Here is a 25,979-nt window from a genome sequence, read left to right as displayed (position 1 = left end):
ATTGTGTGTAGCAAATGGTGATTGCAGAGATTAAACTTCAGTTTCACTTGAAATTTAAGTATTATTGTGATACCAGAATTGACACTCACCTTATTTAGGTTTCAGGTCCTGTGACACCTTTGGGTATCCATTAACTTTACTCTGGCTTGTGTAGAATATCAGTATAAGTATAATTTACCAGCTAATAACCAGAAATGCTGGCAAGAGTGGATCACTCCAGCTTCGGATTGTAGGTGTGTTCGCTTTTTTCATATGGTGTATTAAATTTACTGAGTCAGCTTGTTGGATAAGGCAGAAACCCAAGAGTTTCAGTGGTATATAATTGGTTGTCTAAAAGTTAGGCCTTTATATTTCAAAAGATAGTGGTTATCGAAAGGCATGAGTCTTTGCAGTTTCAGGTATAATAAACCGGTTTTGATCAAGGATGGCGATAGAGCCCTCCTTTTTTGCAGAATGGGAAGTATCGTAGGAATTGAGAGTCAGTGGTAGGCCAGTGTAAGGCATGAAGAACAGGATTAAGTTATTGGTCTGAGGTGACTGAAGCATTTTATTAAGGTCTCTATTAAGATAAAAAATTTGGTGCTGTGAATTGTAGCAGTGGACAATACTTACCTAAAACTACATAATTGCGTAAGTGTTAATAGTCTTAATAAAAACGGTTTCTTAGCAAGTATTAGTAAACATTTTGCCTAAAGGTAGAGTGACACTAAAGTGTCTATACGTCCAGGTGAAAACTGTGGGGAAGATTTTTTTGAAGAAAATGTTACATATCTGAAGAGGTTTTATTCCTTTGGATTATGTATCCACACATAAATGTGCACAGCTAATTTTGCCCCAGTTTTTGATATGAAATGAAGATAAAAGTTACTGAAGAAGTAGCTTTACAACACACACAACGTAAGTTTTCTGTTAGGTTAAAAAATGATATTTTAAAAGAATATTTGGAAATTTTAAAAGAATATTTGGAAATTTTGGAGTTGCATTGATTGAAAAACTTTACTAAAGCTGAACTTGACCCGCTAGCCCAGAAGATAATTAATTATGAAAAAACTCTTCTGATTTGTAACCTATTTCAAAAATAGTCTACTATTGGTGTGACTTGACAGTCCTCTAGATGTGTAGGAACAAATTGATTAAATGTTTAACTTTTTAAAATAAACCCCCATTCAAAAAATTTTCTAGAATGCTGTTTGTTGGGCAGATTCCTTTTAGTATTCAGAATATGTTTATGCTATTTTTGCTTTACCCATTTGATCTAAAATTATCAGAGTTATAAGACTAACATTATTCTACCAGATTCTTATATGTGAGCAGGTGATTAGCCATTTCTCCTTTGATTTCAGAGTGTGTGTGCCGCTATATATGAAATTTATGTGACTTACAGCTTTCTCTAAAACTGTCCTTTTAGTTATGGTATGCATAGAAAGCATTATCATATATTGCGTCAAATGACTAATAACACTTAATTTCTAGAGTTGTGGTTTTATTGAGCCAAATGTTGATATGAAAAAAAATCACTTAGGGAAGTCAGTAAAGGGTTTACTTTTTTGATAGTTGCACTTCCAATAATTTTGAAATACCAAAGCATTTTGGTTTGCTTGGTTTCACTTTAGTGTTTTGTGTTTATTGTGGTGGGGGGAAAATTAAAATGGCCATTGAAGGCTTTGTCTCTAGCAGGTTGTAGTATCTATTTCAACAGCTAGCCTGTTCAAAGTTAAATTCTTTTATGAAAGTAGTGATTGGAGTATTTTTATAAAGATCAATAATGAAGTGATTTCCTCAGAGGAAAATTGAGGACCATAATTTACTTAATTTTTTTTGCAGAATTGAATTATTCTAAAAATAATTTGTTGGTGGGGTTTTATCCTTAATGTTAGTCTGGAAAGTAGTATTAAACATGAGACTATAAAAAATTCATTGTCTTTAGATTTCATGGAAACTTTAGGCTTCTGTTGTATTTTAATGGATAAGTTTGATAAGTTTGCGTCTTCATAGGGAATACTTTTTAATTCGTAGAGAGTACAGGGACTATTGAAGTTAGCTGTATTATCTTTTAAGATTAGTGATTACTGAAATGACTGTATTGTGAGGTTTTTTTGAAAAAAGATTCTACTCACAATTTTTATTTTACACTGATTGGAACTGTTAAGTTGTATTTCTTTCCTGTGCAACATACTTGGGCCACCTAATTGCTATACAATAATTTACAAACTTCATTTTCATAAAGCGTATTAAAGAATAAAGTGCATCTGAGAGGAATTTACAGTTTATATAACTCTTAATATAAGGAAAAAGGAATTTTATTGCTGTTCATTGTAAAAGTTTGCACAGCAGTACAGTCATCAGTGCAGATTTAACATTGCTTATGATACACTAAATAAATACTAAGTAAATATAAAATATGGTGAGGTATAATCACCTATAATTTTAAATAGTTTTAGAAAGATAGTAAAGAAAGGTGCATTTGTGTGTATTACCTTTCAGAATTTTGTTTTAACAGTATTCAGGGTAGCTGGTGATACTTTAATGCTTGTGTGGAACAGCATAGTATCTGCTTTTTCCCATTAACCACACACAAAAAAATATAAACCTCTTAATGTTACAAAATTTCTTACTTTTTGGAAGTCTTCAGTACTGATTTTCAAATGTCCTCATTTTGAGATTTGCCCCATTTGCTATTTGTTCATTTTATGATAGCTTAATAATTTCTAAGCAACTTAAATAATCACTTCAGTGACTTTTTAATGTAGGAGTATTTATTGTGGGAAAATCACTTCACAAAGTTTCTACATTAAATCACTCTCAGTAAACATTCTATTTTTAAATTTTTGCCTTAGCATTTTTAGTAAGACAGCAGTGTAGGAATTGTTTTTATATTAGTATTGTATGTGAAATTTGAGTTTGTGAAAAGAAATTTAGAAGTTTGCATGCATATGACAGTTTTTCACTTACTTGAAATGTTAGGCCTTGGCTGTACTATAAGAATTTAGCTTCCAGAAAAATACGTTATTAATGATGGTGTAAGAAATTTATTTGGTGTGTTTTTTTTCCTGTAGCCACCATTAGTTCTGAAGTTTTATTTCTATTTCATAGAGCCGTCACTCTTACCTTTTCTCCTGTCTCTTTTTTTGTTAGATAAACTTGATTTTAAGTAAAATCAGTATTCTTTTGTGGTATGAATTCATTAAGAAAAGGTGTTAGGATTTGTTCTAAGGATAGTGACTTAAGACATTTGTATCAGCTTGTGAGATTGGGGTCAGAAATGATTTCAGTAAATATTCAGTTTTATGATATTAAATATTCTGTTTTACAGTTGCTTTCTATGCGGTGGCTTTGAGGTTAACACGGTTGCTCTCAGAAATACCAGTAATGTTAGACCGAACAACCCTAAGATGTTAAGGATTTGCTGAGCAAACTGATGTCCTTAATTCCTTTATTTAGGCCATATTAGTGCCACATGCATTCTTTGCTAGGTGGTCAAAAGTGTTTTGGTCTGTGATTCTCTAAGTATTGAATATGTATATGCATTTACTAATGTAAAGTACTTTCGTTTGTCAGGAAAGGTGAAATTAGTATATCGGACTTGACTATTCATATATCCCCAAATTTTTGGAATTTTTTCATGGGTTACAGAAAAGCTATTGGCAGTTTGGTTCTTTTAAAATAATTTGCACTGGAATTAAAAAAAGCTGTTAGAAAAATATTAGTATAAGAAGAATAAACATAATTTAGGGGTAAATTAATTTTGTATGGAAAGTCTTAATTTAGTTCAGTATAGTTAAGGCAAATTCACTTCATTTGCAACAGTTTGCATTAAGAGATGAGTGGACATCTTCAGGGTATTAGGTATACACTTGTTGGTAGTGTTGAGAATATTGAGAGATTTGGATACTGTGGCGCACCCTCCAGCAAAAGAATATTCTTAACCTGTATATAGTGTGGGAAAAAAGACGGTTTATGTATTATATTTTAAGTGGTTATACACTTAATTCTTATCAGTAGTCATCACTTCAAATATGGACAGTGAATCTAACATAAGTGTTTGATACTCTGTGTATATATGTAAATAAAGACAGAGTGAGGAAACTATAGTAATATTTCTAAAAACTGAACTTTCTTCTCTTTAGAGATCACCTTGTGGATGTGGTTTTATAATTTTTAAATAAGGTTAAATCTATTTTAAATTACATTAAAATATTGAGTATTAGTTTTATCTACACACTGTTTGTACATTGTTTCATTTTAGATTTTAGGGTGGCAGTGTAGGCTCTGGAACCAACACTGCCTGTGTTGGAATCCTGACTCTGCCACTTAGTAGCTGGATGACTGTGTAGGTTACTTTTCTCAATCTGTTTTATCTGTAAAATGAGGATGATGGTACCAACCCACATAAAGTTTATTTTGAAGAATAAATGAGATAATGTAAGTAATTCACTTAGCATAGCACCTACCACATTGTAAATACTTAAATGGTAACAGCTTCTCTTAAAAATTATAATTTCAGATTACCCATGTATGAGAAATTATTTGTCTTTTCATTTATGGGAGGAGCAGTGATTTTAACTGAATTTCCTCAGTTTTGGATATGTTAGTTAGCATGTTAATTGGTTCAGGCTATGACTATTTTTTAAAATAGGGGTATTCCTTTAGGAGTTGTGAGTGTAACATATCTGTGATTTTGCTGTTTCACTGCAAATAATTTGAAGCTCTGCTCCCTCATACTATGGAGCAAAGAAGAGTTAATCATGCTAATCGTAGAGTATTTGCTTTAAAATACTAAGCTATGATGTAAACTTCCTCTGTTATGGCTTAATGAAGTAGAAGTTTTAAAATAAAAATTTGCTATAATATTAAATTTTCTTTAGTGTTAAAGATAGGTCAGCTAAAATATCATGTAGTTTTATTCACAGAGTAATCACCATCTCAAAACTTTTAATATATGATATAACAGTTATATAAACTGTCTATCAATAAAGGTATCTTAGCATTTCTTTTTAAGTTCAGATTTTTGGAGGAGTCATGCAACTTTGAATGCCAAGTTACATTTATTACAGTAACATTTACATTTAATATAATTAGGCAGTGCATTAATGTAGGAATTTTATTTAGGTTAAACCTTTGTATTATTGTTTCCCATTTTTGCTTTTGATCAAGATTCTCATTGTAGGCCCTGGAAATGGGAAGAAGAGCTAAAGGATTTCTTTCTTCATTAATTCTTACCAGGTATGGGGAAGGATGGGATAAGCTTGAGACCTGCCTATTAAAGGCCATTACTTGTGTATAGGGATCAATCTTTTTTTTCCCTTTCCCTGTGCTGGTCTCCCAGCTGTGCCACAGTACCCTCAGTAGTGAAGCACTTGATTTCCAGTGAGTGTTTTTTTACATATTTGTTTTGCATTGCAGAATGAATTGTGCTGTCTAACTTTGTATGCAGTTATCTGATTATATGATTTTTATGTATTTTGTTATGTGTTGGATAAACTAGCTGTATTTTTGGTCCAAGTCTAGGTTGTAGAATTGAACTGTTCATTTTGACAGCTTTTAGGAAAATTTAGTTATCTAAAATTCCCTCTCTTTCTCTCTAATGCTTCATGCCCCTGTATTTGTTTTATATTAATACCCAAAACTTAGTTGATTTAGTGTTATTAAAGCACTTCTGAATAGCTTTCAATTTTATTTATTTTGATTTTTGTAGGTTCTCAGGCTAAATATAATAAGGTTCTATTTTCTTTAGTAGTAATTACAGGGATTGCATTCTGCTAATTTTATATGTTTAATATTTTTGATCTTTTAAAGAGGATATAATTATTTAAGGTATTATGAAATGGGTTGTGATCTGATTCTTTAAATCATATGTATTCCTAAAGTGATTTATAAATATAGCATACATGTTCAGAGTTGCAAACAACTCCTTGTTTTAAAATGTGTGCAATTGTTTTTTCCATTTAAAATTCTTTTGCTCTCATGAATTTAGTGAGACTCTTCTTTTTGAGTATTCTAGTTACTCGTAACTTACTGGAGATTAAATAAATAGAATCGAAATCTTTTCTCTACTTTTAAAATGAAGTTTGGGTACCTGTTTGGATATGAAACAGTGTTATTGCTTTTTTGGGGTGTGGGGGATGGACAGTGCTGGATATCCTCTGTTTGCCCATCAAGATTCATTTTCCGCCTTTCTCCACCCTTCTTTGAGGCCTGGTAGACTGACCTCCTTAGGTGGCTCATTCAGGCTCCCTTATCCTCTGGCTTCCATTTGGATTCAGCCCCCCGGAGGCTCTAGCAGAATATTGGAGGGAAGAGGGCGAGTTGGCAGGGGGTGCTGTTGGGCACTAAGACTATAGCTCCTTTATGACGGCTCCTCTTCTATGGCTCTTTATTCCAATAATGGCTGCCTTCCATTGTCCCTTTAGGCCTAGGGGTGAAAATGGTTTACAAGGCTTACCACCATTGCTAAATTCTGTGATGCTTCAGTATTCCTTATTGGTTACCTTGCCTTTAAGCAGTCCTTGCATTAAACTCTCTTCAAATCAAAAAAAAAAAAAAAAAAAGAAGTTTGGGGAATGTTACCAAGCTTGATATTTAGGTGTAATGTATTTATTAATTACTTTATTCTGAGTCTATCAGAGTTAAAGTGGAATACCTGGACTTTTTTTCCTTTCATAATATGAAAACAGTACTTTGCCAGGCTTAACTTAGCCTTGTAAAATTTACTTAACATTTTAACTTACTTGTTTATGAAGTATGAAAGATGAAAAAGTGAGGGCTTAAGTCAGAAGGTTTTTTTTTTAATTAATAGAATTAGCTAGCATATACCCTAACAGTGTCTTATATTTGTTTAGTATTTTTTCATTAACAAAGCCTTTTCTTAATCATTAGCTCATTTGATTTTGCAAAGAAAAAAGGAGCAACCTAAGAGATGGTACAAGCATTACTTTCCTCATTTTTGTAGTATAGGAATCATAGCTCCAAAAAAAAAAAAAAAATCAGTAACTTGTTAAAGGCTACCTGAAGATTGGGTCCAAAGAAGGATGCAGGGTTTTTAGGTACCTCGTGCAGTATTTTTCCCATTATGTTACATCGGTGGTTCTCAAAACTTTAGATGGCATTCGAATAACTTGCAGGGCTTTAAGTCATAGATTACTTGCCCCACCTCCAGAGTTTCTGATTCATTAGGTCTGGGTTAGGGCCTGAGAATTTGTTTTTTTTTTTTTTAATTAATTAATTAATTTCTGGCTGCGTTGGGTCTTCGTTGCTGTGCGTGAGTTTTCTGTAGTTGCGGCGAGTGGGGGCTACTCTTTCGTTGCAGCGCGCAGGCTTCTCATTGCGGTGGCTTCTCTTGTTGCGGAGCACGGGCTCTAGGCGCACGGGCTTCCGTAGTTGTGGCACACAGCCCCAGTAGTTGTGGCACACAGCCCCAGTAGTTGTGGCACACAGCCCTAGTAGTTGTGGCTCGTGGGGTCTAGAGCGCAGCTCAGTAGTTGTGGCGCACGGGCTTAGTTGCTCCGCGGCATGTGGGATCTTCCTGGACCAGGGCTCGAACCCGTGTCCCCTGCATTGGCAGGCAGGCTCTTAACCACTGCGCCACCAGGGAAGTCCCAGAGTTTGTATTTCTAACAAGTTCCCAGGTGGTGCTGATGGTGGTAGTCTGGGGATCACACTTTGTGAATCACTGTGTTATATTATCTCCTGTCAAGCAAATCCTTAATGTGTTATCTCTTTTAGTTTAATAGAATTTACACATACATTATATCATTTGATTTGTAAACCCTAAGTAGCTCAGCATGGCAAGTGTTACCCTGGTTTTTGTGGATGAGGCAGTGAGTTTAGAAAAGCAGCATAGTGGAATGGAAGGAGCATAGATTTGGGAGTCAGCTAGACCTAAAATGTAGCTTAAATCCTTGCTCAGCTACTTATCAGTTATGTAATAAAAGATAAACTCCGTAACCTTAGTGAACCTTAGTTTTCACATCTCTAACATGGTAAAAACCCTTAACTTGTAGGGTGCTTTTTAGGTTTGTTAGGAGAATATATTTTCAGAATATTGTTTGCCAACTGGGGGTGATCTCCTTCCACCTTGTCTGGGTATTTGGCAATGTCTGGAGACATTTTTGGTGGTCACAGCCCCGGGGGGTGGGGGTGGTCAAAGGGCGGAAGCTGTTGGCATTTGTCTCAGAGTAGAGGCCGGGAATGCTGCTAAACATCCTACAGTGCACAGAACAGCCTCATCCACAACAAATAATTGCCTAGCCCAAACTGCCAACACTGCCGAGGTTGAGAAACTCTGGTTTAGAGGTGTAAGTGTCTGGTATATAAGTATAATATTTGATAAGTCAGTACCTTTCTCCTTAGGTTGTGGTATTTAAGGTGAAATTGCTAATAAATGATAGAGCTAGGCTTTTAACATCTATTTTTTCTGACTGCTGCTAGGCCAGTATTCTTTATAATAACTTTTTCCACAAAACATATCTCTGGTAACAAAAAAGGGTTTATTTGAAGAAGGCTCATGTGTGACTGACTGATTGTGAAGGTGTTGCTTTGAACTTCTGTCAGAAAAGGCTGAAGATGTTTTCAATAAACGTGTAAGTATATTGCAGTATATGAGGTATTCAGAAGGGTGTTACATAGAACTCTAACAGGATGGATATGCTTTATTAAAGCATTTTTCTTTCCATTTTTATATTGCCATTAGTTTTAAAAGTAATTCTTAGCTTGCTTCCTTTAGTTATGTAGTTAAGAGGTACTTTGCTCACAGGATACTTGTTTTGTGCTGTTTAATTCATTCTTTAATCTTCTGCTTTTTTTTTCTAAAGCTGTTTTTGTTACAGTCAGATGTGGTGAAGTTAAATCAGCTTATGTAAAATGGCAAATTTCTGACAAGTTATAAGAATTTCTCATATCTTTCCAGATGAAGTAGGGCCAACTCTAAGGTTCTCTGATGCATGTGTTACATTCTTTTCTAGACCCTAAATTTGCTATGTCAGCCTGTTGAATTAAAGTGCTTTATTTATCTACATTAAAAACTTGCGTTAGTGTGTGAAAGTTTTAGAAAAAAATTGGGATGGAGTTTTAGACTAGTCCAGAGATGAGAAGATGCCAAGGGGGTAGCTTAGTGGATTCTGAATTTTGTTTTGTTTTTAGGGCAGACAAACATAATTACGAAAGTGTTCTAGGAATTGATTGTTTGCTATGATTTTTTTCTGTTCACTTGATATTACAATTTACTTTGCCTCTCAACTTTGCACAGGCAGATTAAAACGTCAGGCCTATTTTCAAAATCCTTAGAAATTTAAGTTTTGACTGTTATGATTCTTTGTGAAATTACAGGAGATAGAGATACTAATATTTTAAAACCAGGACTGCTAATCATGTGATAGCTTCACATTTATTAAGAAAAACAAGTAGCATTTATTATTGTAATTTAATTGAATAAATATGGTATTTATTTCAGTATATGAATAAAACACTCCATTTGCTTTACTATACTTAAGAATATTTCTTTTATAAAAACTAACTAAAAATTTAAAAAAATTACTTATTGTCCTACTTCTCTGAAACTTCATATTTCCATGTTAGCTTCTAGTTTTTGTTCATATGCATTTATTTTAAAATATAATTCATCATAGTGAACTTAAAGGTGTGTGTGTGTTTTAACAATTTCCAAAGCACCTCATAATTACCTTAATTATTTTAAATGGCAAAGTCATCAGAAATATTTGTTTCTCTGTAGTTATACATTAAACATCTATCCAATGTTTGGCCAATTTTTTTTTCTGCCCTTTACAGATTTTCTTTAGTGTGGATTTAAGCAGACCTAAATATTAGAAAAGGTTTTCATGATTTTGATTCACAAAATCATAGTCTCTTACACAAAAAAATAGCTGAAGTTTGAAGTCTAGAAGCTTTTTTTCCCCTTATTTACTTACAGTTATTGCATATTTAAAATTTTAAGCATACTTTAATTATGTAAAAGTGAGGCAAAATAAAATGTATCTAAACACTTTTGATCTGTCAAATTTTCTTTTGCTATTGTAGGAATAGTAATCCTATTGTGTTGAAATTAAAGCGGATATAGAAGTAATTTGAATAAACTGTCACATCACTTTATACTAAAGTTGTTATAACCCTGTTGCTGTCCTCTCTTTAATCAGAAAGGGTATGACTTGTCATGATGTTACTGTTCTGTAGAGCATATTTTGAATGATACAGTTGATATTTGCTTAGTTGCCTTGGTGATAGTAATTGGTGATAGTGATGGATGCAGGTTTGATGTGCATTTGCATTTATAATCAATATTAATTTTTGTGGTAAAAAATTGCATTTGTTAGTGTATATCAAATTTTAATTTTAAGTATCAGTTACTAAAACATGGAAATAATTTTTTTTTTTTTTTGGCGGTACGTGGGCCTCTCACTGTTGTGGCCTCTCCCGTTGCGGAGCACAGGCTCCGGACACGCAGGCTCAGCGGCCATGGCTCATGGGCCTAGCCGCTCTGCGGCATGTGGGATCTTCCCAGACCGGGGCACGAACCCATGTCCCCTGCATCGGCAGGCGTACTCTCAACCACTGCGCCACCAGGGAAGCCCTGGAAATAATTTTAACCTTATTAGCTAAATGATAATTCTCAATGAATTTATTCATGTAGTTAGAAAAAAAAATATTGTGGAAGAAACAAACTTTTCTCTTTTTTAAACACAGTTACTTGTTAGAGTAACGTTTTTCCAAATGAGATAAAATTGTTTCAATTCTTAAACATAAGGAAATTTTAATCTAGGTGTGATGTACCTTCTTGGGTGTTAATGAAATCATAATGAAGGCAAAAATGTTTTGTTTGTAAGTAAATATATGTATTTTTTTAAAACTCAAAAAGCAATCTAATATATGAATAGTTTTCATGGACTAGTGGTAGGAAATCTAAATAAAATAAATAACTTAGTATACGGAAAGTATATAATTTTTCATATCTAGGTTCTGTCCAGTGTGATCAAGTTTATATCTAATACTGTAAAATACACTAAGGTACTGGTTATTAAGGCTAGTTGGATTCTTTTTGATAATGAAAAGGTCACACAGATTGTGATTTTTGTATAGTGTCCAAAAAGTAAGGTTTGCCATCTGTTACACAAATATAGGAAAAAGTTAAGATAATCTAGTGATATAAGTGGTTTTGACACTTCTCTCTTTGGAATCATCTATTAATTACAATTTTTAAAAACTAATAGCAAATTTTAAGCTTTTGCAAAAATAAAACTTGATGGTTATGCCAGTGATACTAAATACAAAGATAGCGGTTGGAAACTAAAGATTATGTAATGAAAGTCTGGCTTTTAGTCATTTACATTTAGAAGATGGTTTGGATATTTAAGTGGAAACATCGTGTTTTAACTTGAGGTATTAAGTTATGCAAGATTTTGATACTGTAGTTATACAAGATTTTTAAACTGTAGTTTTCCTAAGAGTTGATATATAGGAATTCATTATTACAGAACTTAATCAGGGATCTGATTGAATAAGTATTCCTTAAAGATTTGCTTAAATATTTTTCAAGTTCTCTTCTTTCTTCTACCATAACTCACTTCTTGTCCTTATGCTAGTAAATGAGTTTCCCCTAAAATTTTGCTATTGCATTTTGAACCATTGCAGTAGTTGTTTCTATAACTTAATTTCTTTTCACCCCCAAGAATTTAATCTTGCCGAGTTGCATAGAAGTCTTTAAAATTGCATATTGGGCTTAATAGGATCTGATTAATTTTAATCTACTTTGTTTTATTTATTATGTTGACATTGTTGTTTATTGAGAAGTTTGTTACCATGCCAAGGGATTAATATGATCAGATATAATATTTCAGTTTAGGTACCATTTTGAATTTATGTTCTCAAATTCAACTTTGTGTCCGGGGTTTCTATTTTCCATGTAAGAAACATCTTGCCAATTTCAGATTAATGTCTGATGAAAGTAGATTGTTTTACTAACATCAATTTATAGATTTTGTTCATTCCTGAATTGTAGGCCATGAACAGCATGTTGCCTTTGTGTACCTTTTTGGATAGATAGTGTGTACATAAATTATATCTCTTACATGAAGTGTGGTGCATGTGTAGGTGAGATTTTTTTTATCCAAGTACTAAAATACTTCACCTGTTCTGTTTACTTAATAGTATTTAAACGGTGTGAGGTGTTAAGAGCTCCTTTCCCCTCTTTTCATTTCTGTCCCTCCTGTCTAACTTGGTATTTTTGTTTTTCTGTATGTTAAACGTTATGGTTTTTTGTTTTGTTTTGTTTTTTTGTGGTACACGGGCCTCTCACTGTTGTGGCCTCTCCCATTGCGGAGCACAGGCTCCGGACGCGCAGGCTCAGCCACCATGGCTCATGGGCCTAGCCGCTCCGCGGCATGTGGGATCTTCCGGGACCCTGGCACGAACCCGCGTCCCCTGCATCGGCAGGCAGACTGTCAAACACTGCGCCACCAGGGAAGCCCCAAACGTTATGTTTTTAAAAGTTTATTTACTGGTGGAAAAAGTTAGTAACCCTTAAGTTAGTTTTTTCTTTAATGTTTCAGTCTAACTAGTTTCCAAGATTTTTACTGTGTTCTCCTTTGAATATGAAGATTCCACAACTAACCATGATCAGTAATTGTGTTTTCTCCCCCATTTGCAATATTGGATTCATACTAATAATGATAGCCCTTAAAGAACATGCTGTCTAAAATTAAGTGTTATCAGTTCAAAGCAAGCAATGTACCTTATTCTCATTGCTGTTAGTATATTCTAAAATTGCATATTATTAAATCTTAAGATGAATTTTGACTAGTATTTTAGTATATATAATTTCAGATCTTTTGGATAATATACTTATTCAAACAGTTATAAATTGATATAATGATTAAAATACCATCAGTGGGAATATGAATCATATTATACAGTAGTATTAGAACAAGGCACTTATCATAAAATCAGTAATATGATTCTTACCAATAGAGTAATGAATGCCAGTATGTGTGCCTTCATATTTTAAAATCTATATGAATTTCTAGTTTATATTGTTCTTATCCAGATTAAAATACTGCACTTAGGCAAAACTTTTTGCTAATTGGGGGAAAAAGTAAGTCATTTCCAGATGATTTTCTGACTTAAGATATGGAATAAAGAGATTTGATTTTATAATATTAAAGTCAAATATAAAATGAAACAGCACACACTTGTTTGGAGCTTTTCTCCTTTAAAATGTTTCAAATTAACAGGACTTTCTTTGAAAAGTAAATTTGATTGTTAGAAGTAAATTTAAAAATCTTGCAGTTTTGGCTAAATTAATAGGAAAAAGAAAATCCACTTGTTGGAGACACATTTATGTTAGAACTTTGCTTTCTTAATACCTTGTGTGTGTGTGGTAGTTTTTGAATGTTAAGAAATTTGTTCATGATTGTATCTAAAAGATCAATTCAGTTACAAATCTTGGAATCTTTTTGTTCCTTCCAGAATGCAGTTCGCTAATATTGAGTGAATTGGCACTAAACGTTACTAGGCCTTTGTTGTCAAACTACTGACAAATCCCTTGGCATCTTGTACCTTAACTCTTTGAACGTCTTTTTTCTGTAAAAGTTAATGGCCTTTTATCTTTTTGCACAGCTATAGAGTAGCCAAAACTAATGTTTTAGGTAGTCACTTCTATTAAAATAAATGATAAAAGAATGGCTTTTATAATAGAATGATATTACAGAAGTAATTTATAAGTCTAACAATATTAGAGCATAAAAGACACCCTCTTATGTACTTCAGAGTAATGATGGATTGATATAATTTTAACTTTTACAGTCTTTAATATGCTTTATTAAGATTTTATGGTAGAAAACTAATTAGAATTAACATTTGGCTTGGTTCAAGTATATAATGTGGATAAGTATGTCTAATGCATGTTGTTGAACTGATAATCTTTGAAAGTTGCTATGTGTTACAGCCATAATTTGTTTGATTTGTCATTGGTAGTCAATCTTGGATGTTTTTTAGTGGGAGCAACACTGTAGGGAGGGGTGTGTGTGTGTGTGTATTTTAACAGCAGCAGAGTTCTGAAACAGGAAATCAGTCTTATCGTATTCATCCAGAGACCTAGGAAGAAGGTAATTGTTTGGTATACTCGTTAAAACCAGTTAGTTGGGCAACTTAAATTTTTAGAGGTTCACAGATGTAGGCTTGAACAGTTGTGGATATATTATTTCATAATTAACAACTACTCCGGAGAAAAGTTGATTCAGTTAGTTGAGGGGACTAATAATCCCTCAGCTAATACACTAAAAAATTGTACTTTGGATTTTAGACTATTGCTTGCATTATCAGTGACTTGATATTTTTCCATGGTTCTAATTTGATTAAATTTAAATAAATTTCAGTGCCTTGATTATTCCTTTAAAAAGATTTTTTTTAAACTCAGTGTAATCAATATATCTAGCTTGAAATGTTTTCAAAATGATTCTTAAATTTGAACAATTTAATAGAAAAAAGTTACTTCTATTTCAGATATTTGTCACTGGAAATTATCTTTCCCTGTTTGTTAATGTACATATGAACATAATTAGATCCTTGTAATCAGTGTTTTCATACTGTTCCGTGTTCTCTTTTATCACAAATTTTTATCTGTCAATGGGTACTTATTTTAAAAGCTATATAGGTAATATTTCATCAGGCTAAATATCATGGTTTGCTAACAGCACTATTGTAAATATCTTTGTATGGTTTACTTTTTTTTCCTTGGTTTGTTTTTTTAGATTATATTGTTAGAGTGGGATTGTTGGAATAAAAGATACAGCAGTTTCATGGCTCTGTAGGTTGCAGATTTCTTTTTTTTTTTTTTAAGATGCTCATTCCTTTATTTATTTTATTTATGTTTTTGGCTGCATTGGATCTTCGTTGCCGCGCGCGGGCTTTCTCTAGTTGCAGCGAGTGGGGGCTACTGTTCCTTGCGGTACGCGGGCTTCTCATTGAGGTGGCTTCTTGTTGCGGAACACGGGCTCTAGGCACGCGGGCTTCAGTAGTTGTGGCACGCGGGCTTCAGTAGTTGTGGCACGTGGGCTCTAGATCGCAGGCTCAATAGTTGTGGCGCACAGGCTTAGTTGCTCTGCAGCATGTGGGATCTTCCTGGATCAGGGCTGGAACCCTTGTCCCCAGCATTGGCAGGCGTATTCTTAACCACTGCGCCACCAGGGAAGTCACATGTTTGCAGATTTCTTACCAAACAAACCAGTATTGCTTCTAAGTGGAAGAATTACTAGCAATTCTTGATATTACCTTTGAAGAATGTAATTTGTCATTTAGAAAGTGAGATATTTTCAGTCAAGAAGAGTTGGTATAATAGAGAAACATCAAAGAAAGTTGTGAGGTTCAAATTGCTTGGAGAAGTAGAAAACTTTAGTAGAGTTCCTAAGTTATTTGGCAGTCAGTTTTCCTTTTTGGTTTGGCACTGCTAGCAGATAATTAAAAAGTGTTAAAAGGAACCTAAAATTTATGCTGAAGTGAATTTAAGTTAATATATTGGAATTCCTTTTATAATTTGTTTATGAAAACTGTCTTGAGTTGCCTTGTAATGAGACATTTAAACTAAAAAATAACAGGACATTTCTAACTTACGCAACCTCAAATAATAACAATCTCTTATTTACAATTGTAGACCCCTTTGCAGTTTTACAGATTTAAAGATATTTCCGATATCGCATTTGATCTTTGAAACAACCGGTGAAGAAGTTACAGCAAGTGTTATTATCATTGTTTTACAGAAAAAAAAAAAATTTTGAGGCTCAGAGATTAACTTAATCTGAAGTCTAGGCTTTTAAGTTGCAAAGCTAAGAATGGAATTCTGGTTTTCTATATTAAATGACAGTATGCATTAAGTACTTAGCACAGGGCCTGTCATCTAGTAAATATTTCAGAGTTCCTGTGTCCTGTGTTGTTCCTGGAGATTTCTTTATTTTTTTAAATTTTTTTGTGGTACGCCGGCCTCTCACTGTTGTGGCCTCTCCTGTGCTCCGGACACGCAGGCTCAGCAGCCATGGCTCACGGGCCCAGCCACTCGGTGGCATGTGGGATCTTCCCAGACCGGGGCACGAACCCGTGTCCCCTGCATCTGCAGGCGGGCTCTCAACCACTGCGCCACCAGGGAAGCCCTCTTCTTTATTCTTAAAATTCCCATCTTTTTGAGCATTCTTTCTCTTAATATTTCTGAAGTTCATGCTTTTGTATCTACATACCCTTTTCACTTTAGAAAATAAAATTTTAGGCTGCATTAATTTGGTCTGTACAGGGATGATTATATGATGTATATCAGGGCAGATGTTCTTAAATACTGAACAATTAACACTTTATCAACTGGGAAATTCAAGGAACTCCTATTTCTGCTTTCCTCACGATAGAATCATCAGAAACCAGATCCAAACATTTAACACACTTATTAGGGAAAAATAAAATCTAGTTAAGAAATATGAAATCTTTTATTAAATGAGAAAGTCATAGAAGTCTATGAGCATGAGTGGTATTTAAAACATAATTTGATTATAAAAGTTGATAACGTGAATTAACTGTGACATACTTGGAAAGTATTTGTTAAATTTAAACCTGTTAAAATTTGTTGAAAGAAATGTAAAGCTGATGTAGTTTATGAATCTGTGGCTGAATTTCTTTTCCTCTCACCTGAGCCTTAAGTGTCTGTGAGTTGAAAGCACTGACAGAAATCAGGGGAAAAGCTCCAGAAATTCCTCGAAAATGAAATTAAATGGTGATGTCCTGGTATTTGCTAACGTGCTTTTGATTCTTGTTGTCTTCTCTTGTTAGTCTGACTTTATTCCTTTACTCCCACTGCCAGTTTAGCTCAGTGTTCCTCTTGTGAGCCAGGCAACTTGAGATTTGCTTTTTGAAACTTTTTGATCACTACCTCTCTAAAATCTGCATGTCACTTTTTTTTTTTTTTTTTCTTTTTGCGGTATGCGGGCCTCTCACTGTTGTGGCCTCTCCCGTTGGGGAGCACAGGCTCCGGATGCGCAGGCCCAGCGGCCATGGCTCACGGGCCCAGCCGCTCCGCGGCATATGGGATCCTCCCAGACCGGGGCACGAACCCGTATCCCCTGCATCGGCAGGCGGACTCTCAACCACTGCGCCACCAGGGAGGCCCTGCATGTCACTTTTTATTTGACCTGTCATGTTCCACGTATGCTATAGCTTCACATTGTACAACTTTCAGTTAACTAGAATTCTAAAAATAGCTTTTATGTGGTCAGGAAATAATTTTCCTTAAAATAATTATGGCAGGAAAAATAAGTAATTATTGGTTTGTATACGAGCACTGCACTTCAGTTTATAAGTTAAGGGATAAGTATATTTGTATACTATACAGAGTACTACAGAGAAACTTTTCAGAACTGCTTTACTGTTAGTAATTATCATATTTATTTATTTTTAATTAATTAATTTTTGGCTGTGTTGGGTCTTCGTTGCTGCGCGTGGGCTTTCTCTAGGTGTGGTGAGAGGGCTTCTCATTGTCGTGGCTTCTCTTGTTGCAGAGCACGGGCTCTAGGCACACAGGCTTCAGTAGTTGTGGCACGTGGGCTCAGTAGTTGCGGCTTGTGGGCTCTAGAGCTCAGGCTCAGTAGTTGTGGCGCACGGGCTTAGTTGCTCCATGGCATGTGGGATCTTCCCGGGCCAGGGCTCGAACCTGTGTCCCTTGCATTGGCAGGCAGATTCTTAACCACTGTACCATCAGGGAAGCCCCCAGTAATTATCATATTTAAAATAAGATTCACTCTGTGTCAGGAACACATTGTTATAAAATAAAGCTTAGGGAGCTATTTTTTCCCTCCCTTGTCATTTTAATAAAATGTGCAATAGAATGGAAAGTAGTAAAACAAAGTATCTTAGGGAGCTATTTTTGGTTGTTATCGTCTATTTGAAAATTCAAGGTAAATTTATAGTTTAAACCCCATTAATTTAGGCTCAAATAAATTTCTGAGATAAGGTAGACTCATGAGATCTCAAGTCACAAGTTTTTTGAAAGATGTTTTGTTAATTAGAGGTAACTTCGAACATATTTTTAGTGTTTTAAGTTATGCTTGGATGCTTAGAACAGCCAATAAAAATTATTTAACTCATAGTAGCCACATTATTTTATAATAGGTCATTTGTATTATGGGTTGAATCAACTTCTGTGCACAGATTTTAAAACTTAACTTATTTATTCATTATTTTCTTTGGACAGTGTTCTGTGGTGTGAAGGGATTGTTGTAGCACTTGAATCAAACATGATATACTGTATATATATAAATTATCAGAACTCATAAACCAGTCACTTAAGATCTGTGTATTTAATTGTATGTAAATTATACCTCAATTAGAGAAAAACAAAACACATTTTAACATGTTTACTTGAAGGAGGGGGGAGTGGGGAAAGACTGTCCAGTGTATATCAGATCTCCTGTAGCTATGGTGGCATCCAACCTAGGCAAGATAGTACCATGTATGCATTTCTTACTCTCTCCTTATTGCATGTGCAGGAGCCACTGATGTGGGGAAAGAAGGCTTTTTTTTTTCCTTTCGGAGTTATATTTTGCACATGTTCTTAAGTTAAATAAAAAGGCAAATTGATATAGTAAAGATTTTAAAGAGTTAAAGATTCTGTTGGGTTTTGATGTTCTTTAGAAGGGTTAGGTTATTCAACAATTCATTGTCATTGAAAACCAACCAAATAGCGGTGGGCTCTTAAGATCTGTGGTTATACCATTTGTTCATTTCATAGACATCACTGTGTTCTAGGCATTGTTCATATATTAAATCATGTAATCTTTATAACACCCATATATAATAGGTACTTTTATTAGCCCACTCTACTTATTATTCAAAATAATATCCAGTAAGTGCAAGTTAAGTCTATTCTGTATTAGAAGTCATATATATATATATATATATATTCCCCCCCCTCAGTTATTCCTATTTGGTTTAAATTGTCTAAAAAGTATGTCATAAAAATTTTAATGGGAAGCAAAAAAAATCATATGTTAGAAAGGTTTTATTTATTGACATACTTCTTGGCATGAGAAATGTTTGCCTCAAAATTGAGCATTCATAAGTTGCTGACATCAGTTTTGGAAATACCAGTAGATTTTTGTATTTTTAGAAGTTTTTTAGTTTTAACGTGTGATTAGTAAATTACTTTCATTTGAATCTGCTTCCTTTGAAAATTTTATATTTTTATTATTGATTTGGAAGTATAGAAAATCTTAATCTTTTGAGGCAGAATGGTACAAAAAGCTTGGGCTTTAGAGTTACGTACATAATGGGTTTGAATTGTAACTAACTACTTGCTGGCTTTGGGACCAATCTTTTTGACCCTCAGTTTCATCATCTATGAAGTGGTAATGTTACTTCATAGGATTGTTAGGATTAAGTGAGAATGTATTTGGCATACTGTCTGGGACATGTTCTCTGTTTTTCTAATTTATGATGGATGCCAAAGTGTTGGGTAAAATCTCAAACTGTATGAATAAGGATGTCGGGAGTCTGAGGAAAAATGAAACCTTAAGAAGGCTAAATTCCTAGATTCTATTTAAAGGAAGGATTGGATTGTTGCTCTGCAAGAAACTCCCATGTTGATCCTGGCCTTTGACTCCTTATCTGTCTGATTGAATTGAACTTCCTGTCACAGCATCCTTAAAACCAGACCTAATCTTCTGTCAGTCCTGCCACATTCTCCATAAAGCTTTGCATGTGAGCTATACTGGACTGCTCACTTTTTCTGGATATTTTATGTATTTCCATGTATCTGCTCTACCCTCTGTTTGAAATGTTGTAATTGTTCTTCTTCTGTTTACTGGTGTATGACCTATTTCTTAAGGATTATCTAACATACTACTACCTACTTTGTGAAGCTGTATGTCTGCCTCTACAGAATTAATCCCTCTTTCTCTAGCTCTTAAAATATCTTGATCTTATGTATACATAGTGGGGCCTTTGGCACAGTTGTATGTCTGTGCGTCTGTCTTCCCTGATAGAATAGGAACTCCTAGAGTGCTGTAATCTTTGCTTACTTAGTCTTACGTTCTCAGTGCCCCTTGCACAATGTTCAATGTGTTTTTGAATGTTCAAAATGTGTTTGGACATTATTATTAGTTGCTGACATCAGTTTTGGAAATCTGTAAATTCAGTTGCCCCCCTCCTAATTAAGTAAATAAAGGAGGGGGCTGACTGAATTTACTTTAATGAGTATATAACATCCCCAGTTATGTGTAGTTACTGTTAAGTATTTTTCTTAAGTAAGTTAACCAAGCCCTTTGCAACCTTATTTACTTTAACTAATATTCATAGTACAAGGATAAATTTGAGTTTAGTCCTTGTTAAAACGACTGCATTTCAAGGGGCTTTATATTTCTATGCTTTTCTTTCTTTTTAAATTTATTGAAGTACAGTGTTTCAGGAGTACAGCAAAGTGATTCGGTTTTATATATATATGATTATAAGAATATATATATTCTTTTCCATTATAGGTTATTCAAGGTGTTGAATATGATTCCCTGTGCTGTGCAGTAGGTCCTTGTTGTTTATCTATTTTATATATAGTAGTGTGTATCTGTTAATCCCAAATTCCTAATTTATCCCTCCCCCCACTTCTATGCTTTTCTGTAAGGCTAGAATCTTACTAGCATTCTCACAGAAATTAATGGTTAGGTAAGTTTGTTAGTAGTAATAAAATTTTTTTACATAACAAATTTTCTGTTGCATTGCTCAGAAAAACTTGGCATTATTTCAGTTTATATTTTTTACTAAAATGTCTTTATAATTTTTGAGGTAGGAATTCCAGATTTGTGGCAGCTGCCACTGCTTTGGGTTCCCTACTGCTGCCTCATTTTCTTGACTGCTATTTCCCATTTTCTTATGTTTCTACTCTATAAGACAGAGTTAAAAAGTAAAGATTCATTTTCAGGAATTGTACTGCTTAGGCTTGATTTGAGCCTCTGTTCTGTTTTTTGTGTGTGTGTGTGTGGTACGCGGGCCTCTCACTGTTGTGGCCTCTCCCGTTGCGGAGCACAGGCTCCGGACGTGCAGGCAGAGTAGCCATGGCTCACGGGCCCAGCCGCTCCGCGGCATGTGGGATCTTCCTGGACCGGGGCACGGACCCACGTCCCCTGCATCGGCAGGCGGACTCTCAACCACTACGCCACCAGGGAAGCCCTGTTCTCTCTCTCTGTGTGTGTGTGTGTGTGTGTGTGTGTGTGTGTGTGTGTGTGTGTGTGTGTGTGTGTGTGTGTGTGTGTGTGTGTGTGTGTGTGTGTACAATATGCTAAAACATTTTGATAGTTAAATAAGAGCTACATTTTTAAGTGGGGCTACTTTCTTATGTGAGAATAATAGATGACAGCTAATAATCGTGATGTTAAAAATGTTAATCCTAATGGTTTTCTTTTGGAGTCTTTATAGTAGAAGAACCCTTTGAGGTTGAGGGTGAATTTATGTATTCTTAAAGTGACAAAAATTGTTCCTGGCCCAAAGAAATTAAGCATTTTTAAAAACTACATACAAAGCTGATTGTAAGTCATATAGGGCAAGAGAGTATTTTGTCAAGACACTTAGTAAATAGATTTGGAGATAATTATAAAACAAACATAATTTTTAAAACCCATTATAGAAATAGTACAGGTGCATCATACCAAAAATACAGAACACAAAACAAGCAAAAATGGGGCTTCCCTGGTGGCGCAGTGGTTGAGAGTCCACCTGCTTATGCAGGGGACACAGGTTTGTGCCCCGGTCCGGGAAGATCCCACATGCAGTGGAGCGGCTGGGCCCGTGAGCCATGGCCGCTGAGCCTGCGCGTCCAGAGCCTGTGCTCCGCAACGGGAGGGGCCACAACAGTGAGAGGCCCACGTACTGAAAAAAAAAGCAAAAATGAGAAAAAATATATGTTCTTACCATCTAGAGATTATTACTTTTAGTACTTCAGTTGTAATCTTTTTGTCTACATATTTTAATTTAATTAAGTATACAGGTATACTGTATATGTTTTCTTTTATCAAAATGGTGTCACACTGTACCTTCTCTCTTGAAACCTTTTTTTCAGTCAATAATAATGTCTACTATTCCATTTCTGTAAATTTTCATCTCAGCCAATCCTCAGATCATATTAAAATTTCTAAAAATGTCGTTAATGGCTGGTTTGCCTAAAACAGTAACCAGAACAGGATTGTACCAGTGAACTTGACTGTTAGAACCCTTATGTCTTTCTAAATCAAGGATAGCTACCCATCCCTCTCCTCCTCCCCTTTTAAAATGATATTTGACTTTTTAAAAAGATAATTTGACAGAGACTGCATCATGTCCTGTAGACCTTTTGAATTTGTCCAGTTTATGCTCATAATGTCATTTAGCTTGTTCTATCTCATATAGTGTCTCTAAGTTAAAATTTATATCTCTAAGTGCTTGGTGGATTTGCAGGTTGAAGATGATTTGGCTATCATAGATGATGCTATGTTCTTCATATTGCAGCACATCAAAAGTTATGTGATCTCTACTTAATTTCCTTGGTAATGCTGAGATTGACCACTGAAATTGGGTGATGACAGTCTTTTCTGCCCATTATTCAATTATATTTGTCTTCTTACATTGGAAGATATTTTGTGCAATGTTACTCTGGCTCTGTACGGAAGTTCAGTTCCTCATTATCCACTCACCTATTGGTTTAGCACCATTTGTTGATCCTTGCCTAAATCAGTAATTTTATTAGGGCTTGCAAAGTTTGATTTTCCTAATTCTGTCTTTTTATGTTTATTAACTGGTATTTTCTGTTGCGTTTGCTTTATGAAATGGAGTTATTTGCTTTCCCTGAAATAGAGTTCCTACAGGAAAAGTAGGATAAATCCTTAATCTCCCCCTTCACCAATTTCAAAGTAAAGAACTATTCCAATAGCCACTTTTATCAAAAGTTATAAATGAAAATAATTTTTTGTTTAGTTGCTCTAACTTTTTCTGTTTTGAGTATCTTTATAGACTCACGGATTTTCATTTTATTCAGGATTCTTTAATTTACTACCATTTAAATTTTTTCTTTGATACTCAGTTTGTCACACATTTAGCCATTGTGATATCCTTCATGCTAGCTCCTTTGTCTGTTTGATATAGACCACTAATCTCTGTATGCCTTCCTGCTTTTTGGCACAGAAAGATATCCCAGGCTTACCTTGTACCTTCCCTGCCCCAGATCTGACATCAACCAGTTTTCCAAGGAGTTGGTACCCTTTAGTGTATTATGATATTAGGGATGAAATCGGGTTCTAGAAGTGTTTACTATTGCTAAGGTGACATACTTTTAGGCCATTTCTTTGAAAAGACCTAAACAATATAGAGTTCTACAAACATGAGTTCACGTTAATATTTTCAGTTATTACTTGAGTTCTTGATTTTATAATGGTATCTCTTTTCTCTTACAGTAATAATCATGAATCTTCAAGTCATTAACATAACTTCATTGTTTTTTCCTATAATATAAGGAAAAAATTTGAAGGTATCAATACTGATATTATTAGAAATAAACTATTGGAAGAAGTTTAAAATTTCTTTGTAGCTCTCTTCCTTCTTAGAATACTTCCTGCCCAGAAGTACAGTAAAATTAGTGTCCAAATAACCCTTGAAATAAATCCTTTCTCCTGGTTACCAATTTGATATTTAATCAGATTTATTTGTTTCAATGTGTGCTTCCCTCTTTCCCCTCCCCTTCTCTATGAAGCAGCCATTTTTGTTAGTTTCTCAGTTATCTGTGTGTGTGTGTGTGGGGGGAGGGTTCAAATTCAAACAAAAATATGTGTAAATATTTCTTTTATAAAATATCTCTTTTATACAAAAGGTAACATACTATATACTCTGTTGTGCACATTTTTTTCTTAAAATATTCTGTAGATCTGTCCAAGCAGTACTAGTAATCATAAAGGTAGAACATATAGTAATATAATCTTTTCTTAAATTATAATGATATATCAAAATGAAAGCTTTTAGTAATTTAATAGTTATTTTTAGATTGAAAATAATACTGAAATAAGGCTCAATAGTGTGAATGCAGCAGAAATAAAGAATAAAGATCTTTAAAAGGGCACTGGATTTGGTGAATTTTGAATTGTATTTGGAAGATGAATGGGTCCAAGTAGGTGGGCATAGAGCTTTAGAGATGGTCTTGAGTGGCTTAAGGCAGATTAGCTTGGCTGGTTTCTGTGTCAGAAAATCATGAGATTAGAGAGGGTTGATAGAGCTCAAGAAATGAGAGCTAGTATGATGGACAAAATGCATAGAAATGTAGATTATTGGTGCTTTTTTATGGTTAATCTGATACAAATTTTTGAGGGTAGAAGTTTGTTTTATGCAACTGCAGTATATAACATAAGTTAATAGAATGGGCATGCTAAATATTGATTACCTTGTTTGGAAGTGAGAATAAGTTTCTACCTCAATTCAGCATTATCAAGTCATAAATACCAAGGGCTAGAAGAGATCATAGTGGTCTTCTCAACCTAACTGTTGTGTAGAATAGGAAAGGTTGAGTTGTCCAATTTATACAACTGATTAGAGGCATAACCAGTTCTTAAATCTGACTTTCTAACTCTTAATTGTATCTACTTTTCTCTATACTGTAGTACCTTTTACAACCATGAAAAATGAGAAGTTGTACAGCTGTTTTTTGTTTTGTTTTTATTTTGAGTTTTGGGTTTTGTCCCGATACTTTAGGACTGTAAATATGGAAGTTACCTTTTACCTTAGGTGCATTCTAAATATATTGAGTAGAAGGATTTAAAAATTGTTTTGTCATATAATTGTTTTGACGGTCTTTTTTGGGGTCGGTATTTCTTAATTACCTGTATTTCTTAATTACACATAATGGCTTATAAGTAAATACATTTGACAATCTTTTATTAGCGTAGCTTGTAGTGGGGAGAGCTTCTTTTTATAATCAGCTAATGTTTTAAAACATGTACATGTAGTTTGCATTGTTGTGTATTTCAATCAGCTAATGTTTTAAAATGTGTACCTGTAATTTGCATTGTTACATATTTCCTTAACTTAAGTACTCAGATATTTATCCAAACATTATTGCTATGGGGTTTCCTGCAGAAAGACTTGAAGGCGTATACAGGAACAATATTGATGATGTAGTAAGGTAAGAACTCTTTAATTTTCTGTTTCAAATATTGATGTATATTCGTGTTGTATTTTCATTTAGAAAAGATTTCTAAACCACAGAAAAAGATGTACATTGTGATGTAAACTTTATTTTTATTATGTTTGTGACCTATAACTGCTTTTTTCTTGCTTCACGTACCAACTTGGCCTCAATGGGATAAAACTCATTTGATAAGAACTGACCTTTTACATAATCAGGTGTATGTGATATGATTTCATGGACTCCATAAAATGCCCCTCACCAGTTTAATGTCTGGATTCCATTACACTGTGATTTTTGTCTTTTATTTCACAATTGGGTATTATCCTTAAAATCCTGAGTGGATTTATTCACTTAAATTTATTTATGCTAAGGTGTAGGTACCTGGTACCATGTAATTTTACATAGAGCAGTTTATAATGGGGCATAAGTGTACCAAGGACCTGAAGAAGTATTTGGTACAGGGGATCTAGAAAGGAGTTGCTGGGCATACCAAAGCCTAAGTGTTTGCGTTACAATTTTGCATAATTTTCTAAGTGTAATTATCATTCAGTTCTGAACAGTAGTTCTCAAGGCTCATTTAAATAATTTTAAATACATTTATGACCTAAGAGTACATAATATATTTTATGTCTGCTATGTAAATAGTCAATATGTTTTCTAATTTCAGAGCAAAAAATATGTGTATAAATAAATTAACTGTAAAATGTCAGTAGGAACTTTAATTGGCTTTTAAAAGTTAAAATTTTGGATTATTCCCTGTACTCTCAGAAGTATCTTTTTTGGAGACTTTCAATTTAAATATTTGGTGGTT

At 34.2% G+C, this 25,979-nt stretch overlaps 1 protein-coding gene across 1 annotated transcript in view; it reads left to right on the top strand.

The window, feature by feature from the left end:
• PTEN (phosphatase and tensin homolog) overlaps positions 1 to 25,979 on the top strand; it is a 91,365-nt gene that overhangs the window by 1,637 nt on the left and 63,749 nt on the right. The window contains exon 2 of the mRNA XM_060102431.1: positions 25,078 to 25,162. Coding sequence (XP_059958414.1) covers positions 25,078 to 25,162 — 85 coding nt within the window. The remainder of the gene's footprint in view (positions 1 to 25,077; positions 25,163 to 25,979) is intronic.

The sequence above is a fragment of the Mesoplodon densirostris genome, chromosome 1 (assembly GCF_025265405.1).
Source record: "Mesoplodon densirostris isolate mMesDen1 chromosome 1, mMesDen1 primary haplotype, whole genome shotgun sequence".
Taxonomy (NCBI): domain Eukaryota; kingdom Metazoa; phylum Chordata; class Mammalia; order Artiodactyla; family Ziphiidae; genus Mesoplodon; species Mesoplodon densirostris.
The sequence above is the reverse complement of the archived record's forward strand: the minus strand, read 5'-3'. Positions and strand labels throughout refer to the sequence as shown.